The 21706-nt window shown below is 36.2% G+C and overlaps 1 protein-coding gene across 2 annotated transcripts in view; it reads right to left on the bottom strand.

The window, feature by feature from the left end:
- CEP162 (centrosomal protein 162) overlaps window positions 1–21706 on the bottom strand; it is a 94234-nt gene that overhangs the window by 2845 nt on the left and 69683 nt on the right. For both annotated transcript variants that reach the window (XM_061206869.1, XM_061206870.1), the window contains 3 exons: window positions 20841–20982; window positions 18834–18932; window positions 13852–13986 (listed from right to left, as the gene is read on the bottom strand). In XM_061206869.1, the coding sequence (XP_061062852.1) occupies window positions 13852–13986; window positions 18834–18932; window positions 20841–20982 (376 nt within the window). The remainder of the gene's footprint in view (window positions 1–13851; window positions 13987–18833; window positions 18933–20840; window positions 20983–21706) is intronic.

Here is a 21706-nt window from a genome sequence, read left to right as displayed (position 1 = left end):
AATCCATTTAGAATTAATTTTTGTGTGTGGTGTAAGGTAAGGGTCTAGTTTCAGTCTTTTGCATGTGAATATCAAATTTTCCCACAACCATTTATAGAAGAAACTGTCTTTTGTCCAAAGAGTATTCCTGGCTCCCTTATCAAATATGTACACATGGATTTATTTCTGGGTTCTTGATTTGATTCCATTGGTCTGTGTGTCTATTTTTAATGCCAGGACCATACTGTTTTTTTTTTGTTTTTTTTGTTTTTTTTTTTTAAAACATCTTTATTGAAGTATAATTGCTTTACAATGGTGTGTTAGCTTCTGCTTTATAACAAAGTGGATCAGTTATACATATACATATGTTCCCATATCTCTTCCCTCTTGCATCTCCCTCCCTCCCACCCTCCCTATCCCACCCCTCTAGGTGGTCACAAAGCACCGAGCTGATCTCCCTGTGCTATGCAGTTGCTTCCCACTATCTATCTATTTTACATTTGGTAGTGTATATATGTCCATGACACTCTCTCACCCTGTCACATCTCACCCCTCCCCCTCCCCATATCCTCAAGTCCATGCTCTAGTAGGTCTGTGTCTTTATTCCCATCTTGCCACTAGGTTCTTCATGACCTTTTTTTTTTCCCTTAGATTCCATATATATGTGTTAGCATACTGTATTTCTTTTTCTCTTTCTGACTTACTTCACTCTGTATGACAGACTCTAACTCCATCCACCTCATTACAAACACCTCCATTTCATTTCTTTTTATGGCTGAGTAATATTCCATTGTATATATGTGCCACATCTTCTTTATCCATTCATCCGATGATGGACACCTAGGTTGCTTCCATGTCCTGGCTATTGTAAACAGAGCGGCAATGAATATTTTGGTACATGACTCTTTCTGAATTATGGGTTTCTCAGGGTATATGCCCAGTAGTGGGATTGCTGGGTCGTATGGTAGTTCTATTTTTAGTTTTTTAAGGAACCTCCATACTGTTCTCCATAGTGGCTGTATCAATTTACATTCCCACCAACAGTGCAAGAGTGTTCCCTTTTCTCCACACCCTCTCCAGCATTTATTGTTTCTAGATTTTTTGATGATGGCCATTCTGACCGGTGTGAGATGATACCTCATTGTAGTTTTGATTTGCATTTCTCTAATGATTAATGATGTTGAGCATTCTTTCATGTGTCTGTTGGCAATCTGTATATCTTCTTTGGAGAAATGTCTATTTAGGTCTTCTGCCCATTTTTGGATTGGGTTGTTCGGACCATACTGTTTTGATTACTACAGCTATGTATTTGTATAATATAGTTTGAGATTAGGAAATGAGATGCTTCAGGCTTTGTTCTTCTTTCTTAGGATTGCTTTGGTTATTTGTGGTCTTTTGTGGTTCCATACAAATTTCAGATTGTTTTTTCTATTACTGTAAAAAATGCCATTGGAATCTTGACAGGGATTGTTGTGAATCTGTAGATGGCTTTGGACATTTTAACAGTATCACTTCTTCTAATCCATGAACATTGAATACCTTTCTATTTGTGTCTTCTTCAATTTCTTTTATCAATGTCTTATAGTTATCAGTGTACAGATCTTTTATCTCCTTAGATAAATTTATTTCCAAGATTTTACTGTTTTTGATATTACTGTAAATAGAATTGTTTTATTTTTCGGATAATTTGTTGTTAGTATATAGAAACATTACTGATTTTTGTATACTGATTTTGGTATCCTGCAGATTTACTGAATTTGTTGACCAGCGGTTTTTAGGCGGAGTCTTTAGGATTTTCTATATATAAAATAATGTCATTCACAGAGACAATTTTATTTCACCCTTTCCAATTCTGATGCCTTTATTTTTCTTGACTGATTCCTCTGGCTAAGGCTTCTAGTACTATGCTGAATAAAAGTGGTGAGCGTGAGCATTCTTTTCTTGTTCCTGATCTTAGCAGAAAAGCTTCCAGCCTCTCACCACTGAGTATGATGTTAGCTGTGGTCTTGTTATCTATGGCCTTTATTATGTTGAGGTACATTCATTTTATACCTAATTTGTTAAGACTTTTTTTTTTATCATGAATGAGTGTTTAATATTGTCATATGTTCTTTCTACACTGATTGAGATGATCATATGATTTTTATCTTTCATTCAGTTAATGTGGTGTATCACATTTATTGATTTGCATATGCTAAACCATCCTTACATCCCAGGAATGAATCTCACTTGATCATGGTGTATGATCCTTTTAATGTGCTGTTGAATTTGGTTTGCTAATTTTTTTTTTAAACAAGGAATATATGCCTTTTTGGAAATAATTATATCCTGATACGGTCATCTTCTATACATTGACAGTGGTAATATTGGTAGTATAAGTATGCCTTGGTGTAGGTGGGTCATGAAGGCTTCCCCTCATATTCATTATAATAGAACTCAGAGCTGAGAGCAGCTTCCAAATAGAAAGGAAAAACACAGGTTTAAAAGGTCCCTTTCACAAGTGCTACAAGCATTAAATTTGTTCTGTAATTTCACTTCTGAAAAAAACCCACAAAACCAAAAAACATTACCCTGTAGCTTCTTACAAGCATCTGTACTGTTAATCTAGGAAATAAGTCTCCACTAGAAGATGCAAAGGTTTCACTATATATGCTGCTACAGCAGCCTTTTGACTTCACTGTTCCTTTGTTATTTTTTTAACTTTATTGGAGTATAGTTGATTTACAATGTTGTGTTAGTTTCAGGTGTACAGCAAAGTGATTCATTTATATATTTATACATATATTCTTTTTTTTTCAGATTCTTTTCCCATATAGGTTATTACAGAATATTGAGTAGAGCTCCCTGTGCTATACAATAGGTCCTTGTTGTTATCTATTTTATATATAGTAGTGTGTATATGTTAATCCCAAACTCCTAATTTACCCCTCCCCAACACATTTCCCCTTTGGTAACCATAAGTTTGTTTTTTGAAATCTGTGAGTCTGTTTCTGTTTTGTAAGTAAGTTCATTTGTATCATTTTTAAAAAAAATTAGATTCCACATGAGTGATATATGATATTTGTCTTTGCGTGACTCATTTCACTTAGTCTGATAATCTCTAGGTCCATCCATGTTGCTACAAATGGTATTATTTTGTTCTTTTTTATGGCTGAGTAATATTCCACTACATATATATATGTATCACGACTTCTTTATCCATTCCGCTGTCAATGGAGATTAAGGTTGCTTCCATGTCTTGGCTATTGTAAATAGTGCTGCTATGAACACTGGGCTGCATGTATCTTTTCGAATTACAGTTTTCTCTGGATATATGCCCAGCAGTGGGATTGCTGGGTCATATGATAACTCTATTTTTAGTTTTTTAAGGAACCTCCATACTGTTCTCCAGAGTGATTGTACCAATTTACATTCCCACCAACAGTGTAGGAGGGTCCTGTCCCCTTTTCTTCACATCCTCTCCGGCATTTATTGTTCATAGACTTTTTGATGATGGCCTTTCTGACTGGTGTGAGGTGATACGTCATTGTAGTTTTGATTGGCATTTCTCATGTTGAGCATCCTTTCGTGTGCTTTTTGGCCATCTGTATGTCTTCTTTGTCTATTTAGATCTTCTGTCCATTTTTTTAAATTGGGTTGTTGGTGTTTTTTTTGATATAGAGCTGCATAACCTGTTTGTATATTTTGGAGATTAATCCCTTGCCGGTCACTTCGTTTGCAAATATTTTCTCCCATTCTGTGGGTTGTCTTTTTGTTTTGTTTATGGTTTCCTTGGCTGTGCAAAAGCTTTTAAGTTTAATTAGGTCCTATTTTTTTATGTTTGTTTTTATTTCCATTATTCTAGGAGACAGATTCAAAAAGGCATTGCTGCAATTCATGTCACAGAGAGTTCTGCCTATGTTTTCCTCTAGAGGTTTATAGTATCTGGTCTTACATTTAGGTCTTTAATTCATTTTGAGTTTACTTTTGTATATGGTGTTAGAGAATGTTCTAATTTCATTCTTTTGCATGTAGCTGTCCGGTTTTCCCAGCACCACTTATTGAAGAAACTTTCTTTTCTCCATGGTATATTCTTGCCTCCATTGTCATAGATTAATTGACCACATGTGTGTGGGTTTATTTCTGGGCTTTCCATCCTGTTCCATTGATCTATGTCTGTTTTTGTGCCAATACCACATTGTTTTGATGACTGTAGCTTTGTTGTATAGTCTGAAGTCAGGGAGCATGATTCCTCTAGCTCTGTTCTTCTTTCTCAAGATTGTTTTGGTTATTTGAGGTCTTTTGTGTTTCCATACAAATTTAAAAAGTTTTCGTTCTAGTTCTGTGAAAAACGCATTTTGATAATGCGTTTATTTGACAGGGATTGCAATGAATCTGTAGATTACCTTGAGTAGTATAGTTATTTTGACAGTATTGATTCTTCCAATCCAAGAACATGGTATATCTTTCCAGCTGGTTGTATCATCTTCAATTTCTTTCATCAGCATCTTATAGTTTTCAGAGTACAGGTCTTTTGTCTCCTTAGGTAGGTTTCTTCCTATGTATTTTATTCTTTTTGATGTGATGGTAAATTTGATTGTTTCCTTAATTTCTCTTTCTGATCTTTCATTGTTAGTGTATAGGAATGCAAGAGATTTCTGTGTATTAATTTTGTATCCTGCAACTTTACCAAATTCATTGATTAGTTCTAGTAGTTTTCTGGTAGCATCTTTAGGATTTTGTCTGTATAGTATCATGTCATCTGCAAACAGTGACAGTTTTACTTCTTCTTTTCCAATTTGTATTCCTTTTAATTCTTTTTCTTCTCTGATTGCCATGGCTAGGACTTCCAAAACTATTTGAATAACAGTGGTGAGAGTGGGCATCCTCATCTTGTTCCTGATCTTAGAGGGAATGCTTTCAGATTTTCACTATTGAGAATGATATTAGCTGTGGCCTTCATTATGCTGAGGTAAGTTCCCTCTATGCCCATTTTCTGGAGAGTTTTTATCATAAATGGGTGTTGAATTTTGTCAAAAGCTTTTTCTGCATCTATTGAGATAATCATATGGTTTTTATTCTTCACTTTGTTAATGTGGTGTATCACACTGAATGATTTGAGGATATTGAAGAATACCTGCATCCCTGGGATAAATCCCACTTGATCATGGTGTATGATCCTTTTAATGCATTGTGGGATTCGGTTTGCTAGTATTTTGTTGAGGATTTTTGCATCTATGTTCATCAGTGATATTGACCTGTAATTTTCTTTTTTTGTGGTATCAGGGTGATGGTGGCCTCAAAGAATGAGCTTGGGAGTGTTCCTTCCTCTGTACGTTTTTGGAAGAGTTTCAGAAGGATGGGTGTTAACTCTTCTCTAAATGTTTAATAGAATTCGCCTGTGAAGCCATCTGGTTCTGGACTTTTGTTTGTTGGAAGTTTTTTGTGTTTTTGTTTTTTTGCTATGGAAGAGTTCTGAAGAGAAAATTAAACCTTTAAGGTACAATAAAATGGATAATTTGGCCCATTAATATACCATTAATATTGACAGGAAGGAATCAGTATTCTAAAAATACACAGAATTCTTACAAATCAGAAAGAAAAAGACCCAAGAGAAAAATGTCGAAGGACACAAATTAGCAAGTTAGAGAAAAAAATGAACTGTCCACAAATGTGACAATTTTCTACTTCACTATTAATCAAAGAACTGCAAATTGAAATAGGACAATATTTTCATCTATCAGATTAACAAATTTTAAGGAAAGATAATACCACTTAATATAAGCAAAAGGATATGAGAAATAATCCTATACATTATATTGGTTTTTAAAGGACAAAATGGCACACACAGCAAACATCTTAAAAATGTATTGACTCTTTATCCCAGCAATTCAACTTCTAGGAATTGATCCTAAGGGGAAGGTCACACAACTGTGTAAAGACTTAAGTGAAAGTGTGTGATCAAAGCATGGTTTACAACTATAATTTTTTTTAATGAATGAGAATAATACATTCCAAAAAGAAATTAGATAAATTATGTACATCCATACAATGTGCAATCATTTAAAACCAAAGTCTAGTTTTTCTTTTCTTTTTTAAAAAAATTTTTATTTTATATTGGAGTATAGTTGATTAACAATGTTGTGTTAGTTTCAGGTATACAGCAAAGTGATTCAGTTATACATATACATGAATCTATTCTTTTTGAAATTCTTTTCCCACTTAGGTTATTACAGAATATTGAGCAGAGTTCCCTGTGCTATACAGTAGGTCCTTGTTGGTTATCCATTTTAAACATAGCAGTGTGTACATGTCAATTCCAAACTCCCAATTTTTGAAAGTTTTTAAATCACTGTTTCAGTACTTGTGATTGGTCTGTTCATATTTTCTATTTTTCCTGGTTCAGTCTTGGAAGCTTGTGCCTTTCTAAGAATTTGTCCATTTCTTCTAGGTTGTCCATTTTATTGGCATACAGTTGTTTGTAGTAGTCTCTTATGATCCTTTGTATTTCTCTGGTGTCCACTGTAACTTCTCCTTTTCATTTCTTATTTTATTGATTTTATTGATTTGAGCCCTCTCCCTTTTTTTCTTGATGAGTCTGGCTAAAGGTTTATCAATTTTGTTTACCTTTTCAAAGAACCAGCTTTTAGTTTCATTGATCTTTTCTATTGTTTTCTTCATCTCTATTTCATTTATTTCTGTTCTGATCTTTACAATTTCTTTCCTTTGGGATTTGTTCTTCTCTAGTTGCTTTAGGTGTAAGGTTAGGTTGTATATTTGACATTTTTCTTGTTTCCTGAGGTAAGACTGTATTGCTATAAACTTCCCTCTTAGAACTGCTTTTGTTGCATCCCATAGGTTTTGGATCGTTGTGCTTTCGTTTTCATTTGTCTCTATTTTTTGATTTTCTCTTTGACTTCTTCAGTGATCCACTGGTTGTTTAGCTTCCACATGTCTGTGTTTTTCACAATTTTTCCCTGTATTTGATTTCTAATCTCATAGCATTGTGGTTGGAAAAGATGCTTGGTATGATTTCAGTTTTCTTAAATTTACCAAGGCTTGATTTATGACCCAAGATGTGATCTATCCTGGAGAATGTTCCACGTGCACTTGAGAAGAAAGTATATTCTGCTGCTTACTGACGGAATGTTAATAATGTAAATATCAATTAAGTCCTTCTGGTCTAATGTGTCATTTAAGGCCTGTGTTTCCGTATTGATAGTCTGTCTGGATGATTTGTCCATTGATGAAAAGTGAGGTGTTAAAGTCCCCCACTATTATTGTGTTATTGTCAATTTCCCTTTTTATGGTTGTTAGCCTTATATGTTGAGGTGCTCCTATGTTGGGTGCATATATATTTACAATTGTTATATCTTCTTCTTGGATTGATCTCTTGATCATTATGTAGTGTCCTTTTTGTCTCTGCTAAGTCTTTATTTTAAAGTCTATTCTGTCTCATATAAGTATTGCTACTTCAGCTTTCTTTTGATTTCCATGTGCATGGAATACTTTTTCCATCCCCTCACTTTCAGTCTGTATGAGTCCCTACATCTGAAGTGGGTCTTCTGTAGACAGCATATATATGGGTCTTGATTTTGTATCCATTCAGCCAGTCTATGTCTTTTGGTTGGAGCATTTAATCCATTTATATTTAAGGTAATTATTAATATGTATGTTCTTATTACCATTTTGTTAATTGTTTTGGATTTGTTTTTGTAGGCCTTTTTTCTTCCCTTCCTCTTTTGTTCTCTTTTCTTGTGATTTGATGACTATCTTTAGTGTTGTCTTTGGATTGCTTTTCCTTTTTGTGTGTGTATCTATTGTAGACTTTTGGTTTGCAGTTACTATGAGGTTTTGATATAGCAGTCTATACATATACAAGATTGTTTTAAGTTGCTGGTTTCTTAATTGCAAATACATTTCTAATATCCTGAATTTGTACTCTCCTCTTCTCACAACTGCTGGTTCTGATATCATATTTGTGTGTGGATGATTTCCTACCTTTACTTATATTTGCCTTTACTGGTGAGCTTTCCCATTTGTAATTTTCTTGTTTCTGGTTGGGGCCTTTTCTTTTCTGCCTAGATAAGTTCCTTTAGTATTTGTTGTAAAGCTGGTTTGGTGGTGCTGAATTCTCTTAGCTTTTGCTTGTCTGTAAAGCTTTTGATTTCTCCGCTGACTCTAAATGAGAGCCCTACTGGGTAGAGTATTCTTGGTTGTAGGTTTCTCCCTTTCATCACTTTAAATATATGGTGCCACTCCCTCGTGGCCTGCAGAGTTTCTGCTGAAAAATCAGCTGATAACCTTATGGGAGTTCCCTTGTATGTTATTTGTTGCTTTTCCCTTGTTGCTTTTAATATTTTTTCTTTGTCTTTAATTTTTGTCAGTTTGATTAATATGTGTCTTGGTGTGTTCCTCCTTGGGTTTATCCTGCATGGGACTCTACTGTACTTCCTGGACTTGAGTGTTTCCTTTCTCATGTTAGGAAAGTTTTTGGCTATAATCTCTTCAAATATTTTCTCAGGCCCTTTCTCTCTCTCCTCCTTCTGAGACCCCTATAATGCAAATGTTGGTGTGTTTAATGTTGTGCCAGAGGTCTCTGACACTATCCTCATTTCTTTTCATTCTTCTTTCTTTATTCTGTTCCACAGCAGTGATTTCCACCATCCTGTCTTCCAGCTCACTTATTTGTTCTTCTCCCTCATTTATTCTGCTATTGATTCCTACTAGTGTATTTTTCATTTCACTTATTGTACTGTTCATCTCTGTTTGTTCTTTAAATCTTCTAGCTCTTTGTTAAACATTTCTTGTATCTTCTCGGTCTGTGCCACCATTCTTTTTCTGAGATCTTGGATCATGTTTACTATCATTACTCTGAATTCTTTTTCAGGTAGATTGCCTATCTCCATTTCACTTAGTTGTTCTTGTGAGTTAACTTGTTCCTTTGTCTGGAACATATTTCTCTGTCATCTCATTTTGTGTAACTTTGTGTTTATGGTCTCCTTTCCGCAGGTTGCAGGATCGTGGTTCTTCTTGCTTTGGGTGTCTGCCCCTGGTGGGTGAGGCTGGTCCAGGGGCTTGTGCAGGCTTCCTGGTGGGAGGGACTGGTGACTGCCTACTTGTGGGTAGAGCTCAATCTTGTCCCTCTGGTGGGCAGGGCCACGTCAAGTTGTTCGTTTAGAGGTGGCTGTGAGCTCAGTATGGCTTTAGGCAGCCTGTCTGCTGATGGGTGGGGCTAAGCTCCTATCTGCTGTTTTTTTGGCCTGAGGTATTTCAGCACTGGAGCCTGCAGGCTGTTGGGTGTTGGCTAGGGCCAGGAATTGGTGCCAAAATGGCAACCCCCGGGATAGCTCATGCTGATCAGTGTTCCTGGGGCCTCTGCCACCAGTGTCCTTGCCCCCCAATGAGCCACAGCCAACCCCCGCCTCCCCAGGAGACCCTACAAGACCCGCAGGTAGGTCTAGCCCAGGATCCTATGGAGTTACTGCTTTGTGCTGGGAAAACTTGTGTGCACCCTCCAAGAGTGGAGTCTGTTTCCCCCAGTCCTGTGGAGCTCCTGCAGTCATGTCCCGCTGGCCTTCAAAGCCAAATGCTCTGGGGGTTCCTCCTCCCAATGCCAGACCCTCAGGCTTGGGAGACTGACGTGGGGCTCAGAACTCTCACTCCTGTGGGAGAACCTCTGTGATAATAATGATCTTCCAGTTTGTGGGTTATCCACTTGGTATGTATGGGATTTTATTATGTCATGAAAGTGCCCCTCCTACTGTCTCATTGTGGCTTCTTCTTTGTCTTTGAATGTAAAAACATCTTTATGATAAGTTCCAGTCTTTTTTGTTGATGGTTGTTCAGCAGTTAGTTATGATTTTGGTGTTTTCGTGAGAGGAAGTGAGCTCAAGTCCTTCTACTCTGCCATCTTCTCCAGAATTGAGGGGCTGTCTTTAGATTGGATGCTTGCTGCCTCTTTCCTCAGTGCATGCTGGCCATTATCCCCTTGATATGGGGTGCGCATGCATGGCCCCCTTGCGTGCTTCTTGGACAGTGGGGGCAGCACTTGGTGCCTGCTCAGGGGTCTCCTGGGGCAGCTGCAGCCCATGCACTCCTGGGACAGGGGGCAGTGCTTGGCACCTGCTCAGGGGTCTCCTAGGAGCGGCTGCAGCCCATGCACTCCTGGGACAGTGGGTAGCACTTGGTGCCTGCTCAGGGGTCTCCTAGGGGTGGCTGCAGCCCGTGCACTCCCAGGACAGGGGGCAGTGCTTGGTGCCTGCTTGCAGGTCTCTATTTTTTTTTTTTTTTTTTTGAGAATTGTTGCATCTATATTCATCAGGGAAATTGGTCTATTGTTTTATTTTCTGGTAGTGTCCTTACCTGGCTTTGTTATCAGGGTAATGCTGGCCTGTAAAATAAGTTTGAGAGTATTCCTTCCTCTTCTACTTTTTGGAAGTTTGAGAAGGACTGACATTAATTCTTTAAAAATTTGATAGAATTTACCAGTGAAGCCATCTGTTCCTGGAATTTTCTTTGTTGGGAGACTTTTGATTACTGATTCAATCTCCTTACTAGCATGCTCTTTTCAGGATTTTCTATTTCTTAATGATTCAGCCTTAATAGATTGTATGCTTCTAGCAATTTATCAATTTCCTCTAAGTTGTTCAGTTTGTTGACATTTAATTTTTATAGTAGTTTCCTATGATCTGTTGTACTTCTGTGGTATTATTTGTAATGTCCCCTCTTTCATTTATAATTTTGAGTTCTCTCCCTTTTTCTTTCCTCAGTCTAGCTAAAGGTTTGTCCATTTTGTTTATCTTTTAAAACAACCAACTCTTTGTTTTGTTAATCTTTTCTATTTGTTCTTTATTTCTGCTCTAATCTTTACTTCCTTCCTTCTTTTAACTTTGGGCTTAGTTTGTTCTTTTTCTAGTCCCTTGAGGTATAAAGTTGTTAGGTTTTAAAATTTGATACCTTTTTTCTTGAAACATGCATTTATCACTATAACCTTCCCTCTTAGAAATGCTTTTGCTGCACTGCATTATTTGTGGTATGTTGTGTTTCACATTTCATTTATCTCAAGATACTTTTTTTTTTTTTTTCCTTTCAATTTCTTCTCTGGTCCATTGTTTATTTAGGAGTGTGTTGTTTAGTTTCTATGTATATGTCACATTTCCAGTTTTCCTCCTGTTGATATTTAGTTTCACATCATTTAGGTCAGAAAAGATACTTGCTATGATTTCAGTCTTCTTAAGTTTACCAAGACTTGTTTTGTGGCCTAACATGTGATCTATCCTAGAAAATGTTCCTTGTGTGCTTGATAAGAATGTATATTCTGCTGTTGTTGGAGGGGGGGAGGTATTGTATATATCTGTTAGATCCATTTTTTCTATAGTATCACTCAAACCCTGCTGTTTCCTTATTGATTTTCTGGATGAAATATCCATTGTTGAGAGTGGGATATTAAAGTCCCCAACTATTACTGTATTGCTGTTTGTTTCTCCTTTTAGTTCTGTTAGTGTTTGTTTTATATATTTAGGTGCTCTGATGTAGGATGCATAAATATTTACATGTTATATCTTACTGATGGATTGAGCCCTCTATCATTATATAATTACCTTCACTGTCTCTTTTGGTGATTTTTAGCTTAAACTCTATTTTATCTGATATAACTACAGCTACTCCTGCTTTCTTTTGGTTACCATTTGCTTGAAATATCTTTTTCTGTCTCTTCATTCTCAGTCTACGTGTGTTTTTAAAGCTAAAGTGTGTCTCTTGTAGGTAGCATATTGTTTGGATCTTGTTTTTCATCCATTCAGCAATTCTACTGTTTTGAATGAAAAATTTAATCCATTTAAATTAAAGAGAATTATTGATAGATAAGAATTTACTATTGTTATTTTGTTGTTTTCTGACTGTCTTGTAGATCCTTGCTTCTTACATTTCCAGTCTCCTTTTGTGAATTAATGATTTGTTGTGGTATGCTTTGACTCCTTTAGCATAATCTTTTGGATAACTATTACAGGATTTTTTCCTTTGTGGTTAACGTGAGGCCTACATAAAATGTGATATATTTATAACATCCTATTTTAAGTTGATAAAAACTTCAGTAGCATACTAAACTTGACACTTTTACTGCTTCCCACCTCAATTTTAGGTTATTGATGTTACAATTTACATATTTTAATACTGTGTGTGCAATAACTAATGTAGTTATGGTTATTTTTAATACGTTTGTTTTTTCAACTTTTATACTAGAATTGTAAGAGAATTATTCACCACCATTACAATATTATAGAATCTGACTTTGACTATATATTTAGCATTACCAGTGAGTTTTTCAACTACATTCATATATTTTTATGATGTTAATTAGCATCTTTTTATTTCCACTTGATGAATTCCCTTTAGGAGTCTTGTAAGGCAGGTCTAGTGGTGATGAACTCCCTGAGCTTTTTTTTCAAGTTTTTTGACGCTTTTTAATTTGTTTCTGAAGGAGAGCTTTGCCAGCTATAGTATTCTTGATTGACAGTCTTTTCTTTCAGTATTTTGAATATATCAATCCATTGTCTCCTCACCTGCAAACTCCCCACTGAGAAATCTACATATCCTCTTATGGGGGTTCCCTTTTATGTGACACATTGCTTTTCTGTTGCTGTTTTAAAAATTCTCTTTGTCTTTGGCTTGTTTCTTGATGTAGGCATTTATTGCAATGATCTTCCCTCTCAGGACTGATTTGCTGCATCCTGTAAATTTTGGTATGCTATGTTTCCATTTTCAATTGTCTCAAGGTATTTTTTAATTTATCCTTTGATTTCTTCTTTAACCCATGGGTTGTTTAGCAGCATGTGATTTAACTCCACATATTTGTGAATTTTCTAGTTTTCTTCTTGTAACTGATTCTCAGTTTCATTCCACTGTGGTCAGGGAAGATGCTTGATGATATGATTTTAATCTCCTCTTAAGACTTGTTTTGTGGCCTAATATATGATCTATCCTGGAGAATTTTACACATGTGCTTGAGAAGAATGTGTGCTCGAAAATGTATTTTGTTCCTTTTGGATAGAATATACTATATATGTTAAGTCCATCTCGTCTAACATATTGTTTAAGTCTTAAGGGTGGAGCCCTAGTTAGATTGGATTAGTGTCCTCATAAGAAGAGACATCAGAGAGCTCTTTCTCTCTCTACTCCCCCTTCTCCACCCCACAGAGCAGACATGGAGAAAAAAGTTCATCTGCAAGTCAGAAAGAGCTCTCACCAGAAACTGAACCAGCTGGAAACCTTGATTGTAAACTTTTAGCCTCCAGATCTGTGAGAAGATTTCTGTTTTTTAATCCACTCAGTTTATGATATTTTGTTGTGGCAGTCTAAGCAGACTAATACACTGTTCAAGCAAAGCTAAATATCAAGACCAAGGCTAGTGCCTAAAAACACATCAAGCCCTTCTGCCCATTTTAATTTCTGTTAATTTATCTGTTTGTAGCTACATGTAGTAATCCCAATGTTACTGGTGCTAGGCAAATAATATTTTAAGTGATCGCATTTTAATATAAGCCTGTTTGTTTCTTACTAACATTTATTGAAATGACTTAAATATGGAACACGGTTCCCAAGAGCCCTGTTCCCAAGGTAAAATGCCTAACTTTCAGGCATCCATCAACAATAAAGAACAGAATACAAAAGTTGTTACTCTATTTCTGTAGATGTAAGGCAAACCAATCTTCAGGTATTTAAGAATTAAAGTCTTATTTCCTCTTAAAAGCTATACATTTATTTTTAATAAAATCAATATACAATGGAAATACTTTAAGAAGTAATTTTCTAGGGATGACAAAACGATAGCAAACAGGAGGTACTTAAATGTGAAGAACTGTACAAATATGTAAAAGTGATTTACTACTTCACCTGTTGAAGCTCCTGCTCTCTTTGCTCATGTCTCATTTCCATCTGTTTAATTTTCTTTTCTAAGACCATGAAATGTTTCATCTCTGGTGTATGGTTTTCTTTGGCTTCTCTCAATTCTTCCAAGAGTTTTGTAATCTAAAATTGATATGAAATAAATGGGAAATTATGATAACAAGGAAATAATTCATTTTTAACAGGCAGTCATAAGAAGTAAGAACAGTCACTGCATATTCTTTGTATAAAATTTCTCTAGATAAGAGGCTTCTTGTTAACATCAAAGGTATCTGGAATTGTTAAAATAATAGCTTTCATTCCCTAGGTCCAGAAAGTAAAGGCTCATCCTTGTTCTGAAGTGACCTCACATTCCAAAAGGTTCCAGATGATTGGACCACTTTCTCCCTCCCAGGTATGCCAGGCTGGTTGTAGTGCTGAAAATGAAGTTGGGCACTTTCTTTGATGTATTCAGCCTTGTTACAAAGTATTTGTTAATAGTGTGATTACTTTTGGGATTAAATAATACATTTAAAGCACCCAATACACAGAGTTCAATAAATATGGATCCTTTTTTGTCAACTCCCTATAATTCTATTTGTAATTCTCTTCTGGTTCTTACCACTTTGTAACTTATAATAATTCATTCCACATGTGAATGTATGCATATAAAACAGAGATAAGGCAGTACTGAACTCTTTCTGTGCCAGCTGTCTCTTAGGTACTGAGGATGCAGAGATGAAAGACACAGTCCCTGTCCTCATGGAGATTACAGTCTAGTGCAGTACCTCCTTTTTTGTATCATGACCCAGAGAAAATGGTAAAATTTTTATGGCACCAGGGAGTGAAATGGAGGTGACATGAGGGATCTTTATATTGGACTTCATAAAACAATTAATTGCATTTTATTTATACCATAAAATTATAACTTTGCCAACTGTTAACATCAAAAGGCAAAATAATTAACAAGCAAATGAAAATGGATAAAATTAACAATTCAATCATGCTTTACATGGAAACACCCAAGTACTTAATAACACTAATATATAAAAAAAAAAGAACCCATATACTCTTCTGAAGTTAGTTTAAAAAATGTGAAAATACCATCAAATTAAATCAGAGGCAAATCTAAATATTTTAAGTGTGGGACATCCTTGATATCATCAGTGACCAAAGAAATAAGCAGACCTTAATTAGGATGATTTGCAGAAAGGTTGGGGAGATGCCATACATACCATGCTGTGGTGATGGATGCTGGGCAACAAAATCTTGTATGTCAAAACAATGATTGATTGCTAAAAATTGTAAAACAAAACAAAAAAACCAAACAAAACCAAACGCCCCCCGAAACAAAAAAAAAAAATGATACTGAACTAAGAAAGTTGTCAGAGGCATTGTCATATATGTAATGGTCAAATATCACTTCATCTTCTATAAACTTTTTAATAATTGAAAAATGACTTTGAGTTTGTTATTAGACAACCTTTCCAGCCATCATCATCTTGTGACCACAGGTAACCCATTCCAGGTCCACCAGCTGGGAAGTTCTGGTCTAGTGGAAGGCACACTTGAGAGAATGAGAATTCTAACATGATGTGCTGCCATGGAGAGATGCCCAAGAAGCAGTGAGGTGGTAAGTGAGGGAGTCCTGAACCTGAAGGAGACGTGGGCTGCAGGATTCTCAACCTGATGCAGCTGTGGCTAAACTGAGTCTTAAAGGACAAGCAGTAGTGAGTTACGGCAGTATCATGTGCTAGGCGCTAGGCTAAGTACTTAACAGATGTTGTCTCAGTTGATCTGATTTATCAAAAGTTACATTTGTTTATTGTCTGATTCCCCAGATAAAACGTAAGCTCCGTGAGAGCAGGGATTTTTGTCTAACTTTGTTCTCCTCAGTATTCCTAGCACTTAGAGCCATGCACAGCAGAGAGTAGGTGTTTAACAATTATCCATGAATAAATCAACAGTCACCTTTCAAAGGTTAAACATTCATTTGTAAACTACATAAATTCAGAAATTTGGTTCTAGACAAAGACTAGAGATAACTTCCCTTCATTTGTACATACTTAAAAGCACCCTTAAGAGTATAAATTAAGGTTGAATCTTTACTGTTAAAAAATTCTTATATTTTAGTGAATTTCCATTGGAGGCAACTGGATCCACAAGCAAAGATGTATGATCAAAAATGCTTCCTGCTACTTGAATACTATAGAAAAAAACTGGTAACAACCTGAATGTCCAATGATAGGGGATTGGTAGAAAAGTAACTGATGGGACTTCCCTGGTGGTGCAGTGGTTAAGAATCCACCTGCCAATGTAGGGGACACGGGTTTGAGCCCTGGTCTGGGAAGATCCCACATGCCGCGGAGCAACTAAGCCCACGAACCACAACTACTGAGCCTGCATGCCTAGAACCCGTGCTCCGCAACAAGAGAAGCCACCACAATGAGAAGCCCATACACTGCAATGAAGAGTAGCCCCCCCTCACTGGAACTAGAGAGAGCCTGCACGCAGCAACAAAGACCCAACACAGCCAAAAATAAATAAATAAATAGAAAAAAAAGTAAGTAACTGAGAGCCTTGGACCTAGAGCCAGAGGCCCTGAGTCCTAATGCTTGCATTTCTATATTCTGCTTGGTGACCTCAGGTAAGTTATTTCATTTTTCTTAGCATCAGTTTCTTCATCTACAAAATGGGAATAGTAGTACCCACTCTTTTGGGTTATTGTGAGAACCACATAGAACACTTCAGTGCCTAATATATAGTAAACACTTAATAAACAGTAACTATTATTAATACTATTTTGATTCCTCTATTATAAAATATAGGTTCAAGTAAACATTTAGAGTCATACAGTGATCATAAGCCACACTTGGCACTCTGGATACAGGCTAGGCAATAGCTTCACTTGGGTAGGGAACCAAACCAGGAATCCTGTCCAACTGTACTCAGCTAGTGGCATCCCTCTTCCTCCAACTTCAGAACTCAGGCAGTGGCCCTGCCCAAAAACAGACCCTGAAAGCAAGCCCAAGGATGTGACCAGCAGACACATCCAGAAACCCAAACTGAGCTGACTGGTGAAGAACTGTCTCTGCCATAGCAAACCTGCAAAGTCTGGAAGAGGGCACCAATTACTCGAATGCACAGATAACCAATGCAGGAATCAAGGATCAAAAAAATCAGGTTAAGTATGACACCATCAAAGAAAACTCAAAATCTCTAATAACTAACTTCAGCTATGTTGAAAAACTTGAAATCACTCAGTGTTCTTGTAGCTCTATAAAATTACTTTAAAAACAAGCAGTCAGGGACTTCCCTGGTGGTGCAGTGGCTGAGAATCCGCCTGCCAGTGCAGGGGACAAGGGTTCAATCCCTGGTCCAGGAAGATCCCACATGCCATGGAGCAACTACCCCCGTGCGCCACAACTACTGAGCCTGTGCTCTAGAGCCCGCGTGCCGTAACTACTGAAGCCCGTGTGCCTAGACCCTGTGCTCCGCAACAACAGAAGCCACCGCAATGAGACGCCTGAGCACCACAAGGAAGAGTAGCCCCTGCTCGCCACAACTAGAGAAAGCCCGCGTGCAGCAAGGAAGACCTAATGCAGCCAAAAATAAACATAAATAAATTAAAAAAAAAAAAGCAGTCATAAAACAGAATTCACCAGTTTATTAGTATGCTTTCACCTGAGGCCATGGTGGAGTAAGCGACAGGGATTTCTTAAACAACCAGAAAAAACAGACAATATACGAAACAACTATTTTCCAAAACTGGCTAATAGCACTGCAGGGCTGTAATTCATGAGAGAAAGAAAACAAACAAGATGAGCTCTATAACTGCCTAGTCTGTTGTCCAGAGGCGGTTTCGAAGCCAGTGGAAACAGCAGCCTGAACGATTCTTGGAGCTCATACAGGCTGGGAATGGTTTATATTCCCACTGGCCTGAGACAGAATGCCTCATAACACACAGGGCACCAGAGAGGGAATAAATTAGCCCTGGTAAAACAGCTATAATAAATATGGTTCATATCAAAAGGCAGACTGTCATTAGCTTTATTCAAGAGATGGAGTGCTTTACTTAGTTTTCCAGTAAATAGGCTTGAAAATCATGTGTTATAGCTTTTCTATTTTCAAAATATTTAGCTATTCTCAAACTAAGAACACTGTAACTTGACCAAAATTGACCTTGCTCTTTATCTTGCAAACATGAACACATACTTCCTTTTACTGTTTTCCTAAAAACTTTACTTGAGTTCTGTGAGGTTCTGTATGTTTACTGCTTATACAACAAAATTTATGTACCTCTTAAACACTGAAAAGAATGCACAGTGCTGAACTATATAGCCTTTCAACTCCTAGAACAAGATTTTTAAAACAGATAGTTGCATAATTGTGGAGTATTTTTACATTAATCTTTCCATAATGCAATTAGTTGTATGTTTTGCTTTTATCATGTGATTTAATAAGTCCTTGAATAACAAAAAAATCATGTATATGCTTCAAACAGAATACACAGCTTATCTGGTTTTTCATACTTCCTAGAATCAAAAGAATCTCAGAGTAATAAAAATGGTGAGTTTCTAGAAAGATCTATTTCCAATAATGGTTTTCTTCTTAGTGATCCAGCATCACTGTCATAATTTCTTTACCTATTTCTTAACCAAATTAAATAGTCTTAGTACTTAATGCAGAAATGGCCTCAACCATCCAATTTTACCTCCTAAAAACTCAGAACAGCCAAACCAAACTCGCCCCGTTTCCCTACTGCCCAGAAAATCTCAATGACAAATACAAACATATAAATAACTTAATCAACTAACATTTGAACTTCATCTGGGGAAAGCTGGCTTTTATTAATATTTTCTTGATGTGATAGATATTTCTGGGTTATCTCTATTTGTACATTTAAATTTTAAAAATTATACAGAAATATGAATATGATTGAAATGGCTAAGAAAAGCTTATGTTAGCAGAATATTTTAGTTATTTCTTACCTCTTTCTGTAGGATTTCTTCTCGAACGTGAGAAACTACAAGAGACTCTTGTTTACCCTGCAGCTCGTTAACTTGATTTTGGAAATGTTTTATAAGTACCTAGGAAATTATGTTAGAAGTACTGAGTTAATAAAGCTTTTCCTTGAACATTATTTGAAAAATATAAGAAAGTGAGCTAATGACTTGTTTGTATTAAAAAATAAAAAGGATCCTAATATTTTATAATTGCCAAAATCTAACATAATTGCCACAGAAATAAAGTTCATTGAATGAATTAAACTCATTGAATAAATTCATCATTTTGTTTCTTTCAAAGTTTAATATATAACACCACACACATAAATTAATAACTATGTAACTACTTGGCTTCTTTATCTCTAATACTTTTCTTTTGAAGATCTGAAAAATACCACTTCAAATCAACTTCTATAAAGTTTAAACATTTTGAAGAAAGTGGCCAATATTATCTTTATACTTTGTAATTAAGATAGCTTTTATTAAAGAGCTATTGACTAAAATAATAAAACCTAACATCTGTGAAAAGTCTCATTTTTAGACAAAGAACCTGAAGTACGTAAGTAAATACTTCCAAGAAGCTGCAAAAACAGAAAAATTCATGTTTCTTTTCTCTAATGATTTACTTTTACTGTTTCTACAATTGGACTATGCTGACTTCATTTAACTCCCAATTTAAAATATTACACTTAGAACTCTGGGAAAATAACATATTGATACTTATGGCACCATGGCCTAATGACCCTACTTTCCCCATCCCTCCCAGACCTCTCCTTATCATATAATCACTTGATATAATGTTTGCTGCCCACTGACACCCCACTCCTTTGAGGGGAAGAAAGCTAGAGAAGCTCTCTGCAAGGCTGTATAATGGTTACTTCTGAAAAGCTCTTTAAATCTTTTTCAGTGAAGTATTAAAACAGTCAAAGTTCTTTATTTCTGAGCTATCTGAAATTAAATTACAGACCTCATTACATCTCACCCTTAGATACACCAAATACTTCAACACGCATTTTCTCACAAAACCACAATAACATTTTTACACCTAAGAAAATTTGCAGTAATTTCATAATATCTCCTGTCTTGTCCATACTCAAACTTCCCCAACTGACGGACTTGTTTTTAATTAAAATCCTATTAAATAATTATGGGTGGGAGAGGTGATCATGAGATAATTATTTCTTGAAGTTTTTCCCCCTCAGTTTGGTATTAAAACCTACAGAAAGATGAAGAGCACAATGAACATTCATATATTCTTCAACTTGAATTACCGACTGCTAACATTTTGCCATATTTGCTTGCTTTTCTTTTTTTCTTGGATACACCATTTGAAAGTAAGTTGCAAATTCTATTTTAATGCTGTGTTTTCAACTTGCAAAAACCACAGAAGATGGGCCACACAGTAGATATTCATAAATATTCCAAGTTGACAAACATACTATCCAAGAAGGAAGACACACTTGAGGAAATGCAGATGAGCTGTCACCGTGCCCTGTCATAATTCTCAGAAGACTATGCTTCGTAATGGCTATAGTTATGTACATGTCTCTGTTCATTATTTTATCCCCAGCGCCTGAATGACCACAAAACATTATTTAATGAACAACAGGTAATGGGGAAAGAAGAGTGACTTGTCAGTTGGGACTTGGGGTGGAAGGAGGTGGTTCAGCATTCAGGTTTAAGTACTAAGGTCCCAATCACATTGGCTGTATCCCTCAACCATCTATTACAACCTACTTAGAGGAAGATATATTTGAGAAATATGGGGACAAAATTGCAAAAACACTTACTTAAAGGTATAACTGTAAAGTAGAATAGTTAAACACATATACGGTAAGAGTGTTGTCTTCTATTAAAAAAAAGAAAGTGACAATAATTTCCCATTCCTATCACCAACCTCAAGAAGTGAAGTTAAAATATTTCCAGATACTTTGTCAACAGTCTTGAAAAAAAAAAATTGCATTACACTCAAAGTTTATTAAAGTCACCTACCTCTTGAGTTGCTATTTTACGATTTAGTTCGGCTACTTTGGAAGCAGAATTTTCGACTGCGTTTTGGCAAAGGAGTTTCTCTACTTCCCTCTCATGAGATGCTTTGAGGGATGTGATGTGTGCTGCAGTTTCTTCCTTGAACCTTTAGAGCAAATGAAAGAACACCACACATAAAAGCGGCTCTTCAACCTCTAATTCAGAGTCAGCACAAAAATAGTGTAAGAAGCCTGGAAATTAAAGAAGCAAAGGGAGAGAAGGCACCAATATCTACTGTACTGTGCTTGGTGCTTTATACATTACTGCCTAGGAGTTCTTACAACCACTCCATGAGCTTGCTCTTATTTACTCAATTTTATAAAGGCAAACTTGAGTGTAGGAAAGAGTGATGTATCTAGGGTCCCAGATCAGTAAGTTGCAGAGCTGGAGTTTGAGCCCAGCAGAGCTGGACACTCCCCAGCCTGAGGCACTTTCTGAGAGAAACAAAGGTTCTAAATGTTGTTTAGATTTAAGGCAAAGAGCTTGTCATTTTATCTTTTAAGATAAACTCAGATTTCTTGCCCCAATTATTCAGACTCTCCAATGCTTTGTTTCTAGGCAACACTCACCAGTTTTTGGTCCATGCATATGACTCCAGGGCTGGCTGCTGGTTACAAGAATAAAATGATCTTTACGGTAATTCTTAGGACATAGAGTAGTCTGAACCTGAGACTACTCGTTTGTCTCTATGACAAAATTTATGCATTCAGTGGCAGTTCAGTAAATGGTAAAGTTATACTAAAAAGCGGATACATTTCTTATAAACATTTCCCCTTACTGGAAAAATTATTAAAAAATGACAATTTTACTGAAAGCAGATATTTAGTAAA

Source organism: Eubalaena glacialis, chromosome 12 (assembly GCF_028564815.1).
Source record: "Eubalaena glacialis isolate mEubGla1 chromosome 12, mEubGla1.1.hap2.+ XY, whole genome shotgun sequence".
Lineage (NCBI taxonomy): Eukaryota > Metazoa > Chordata > Mammalia > Artiodactyla > Balaenidae > Eubalaena > Eubalaena glacialis.
This window is presented reverse-complemented; position numbering and strand designations above follow the sequence as displayed.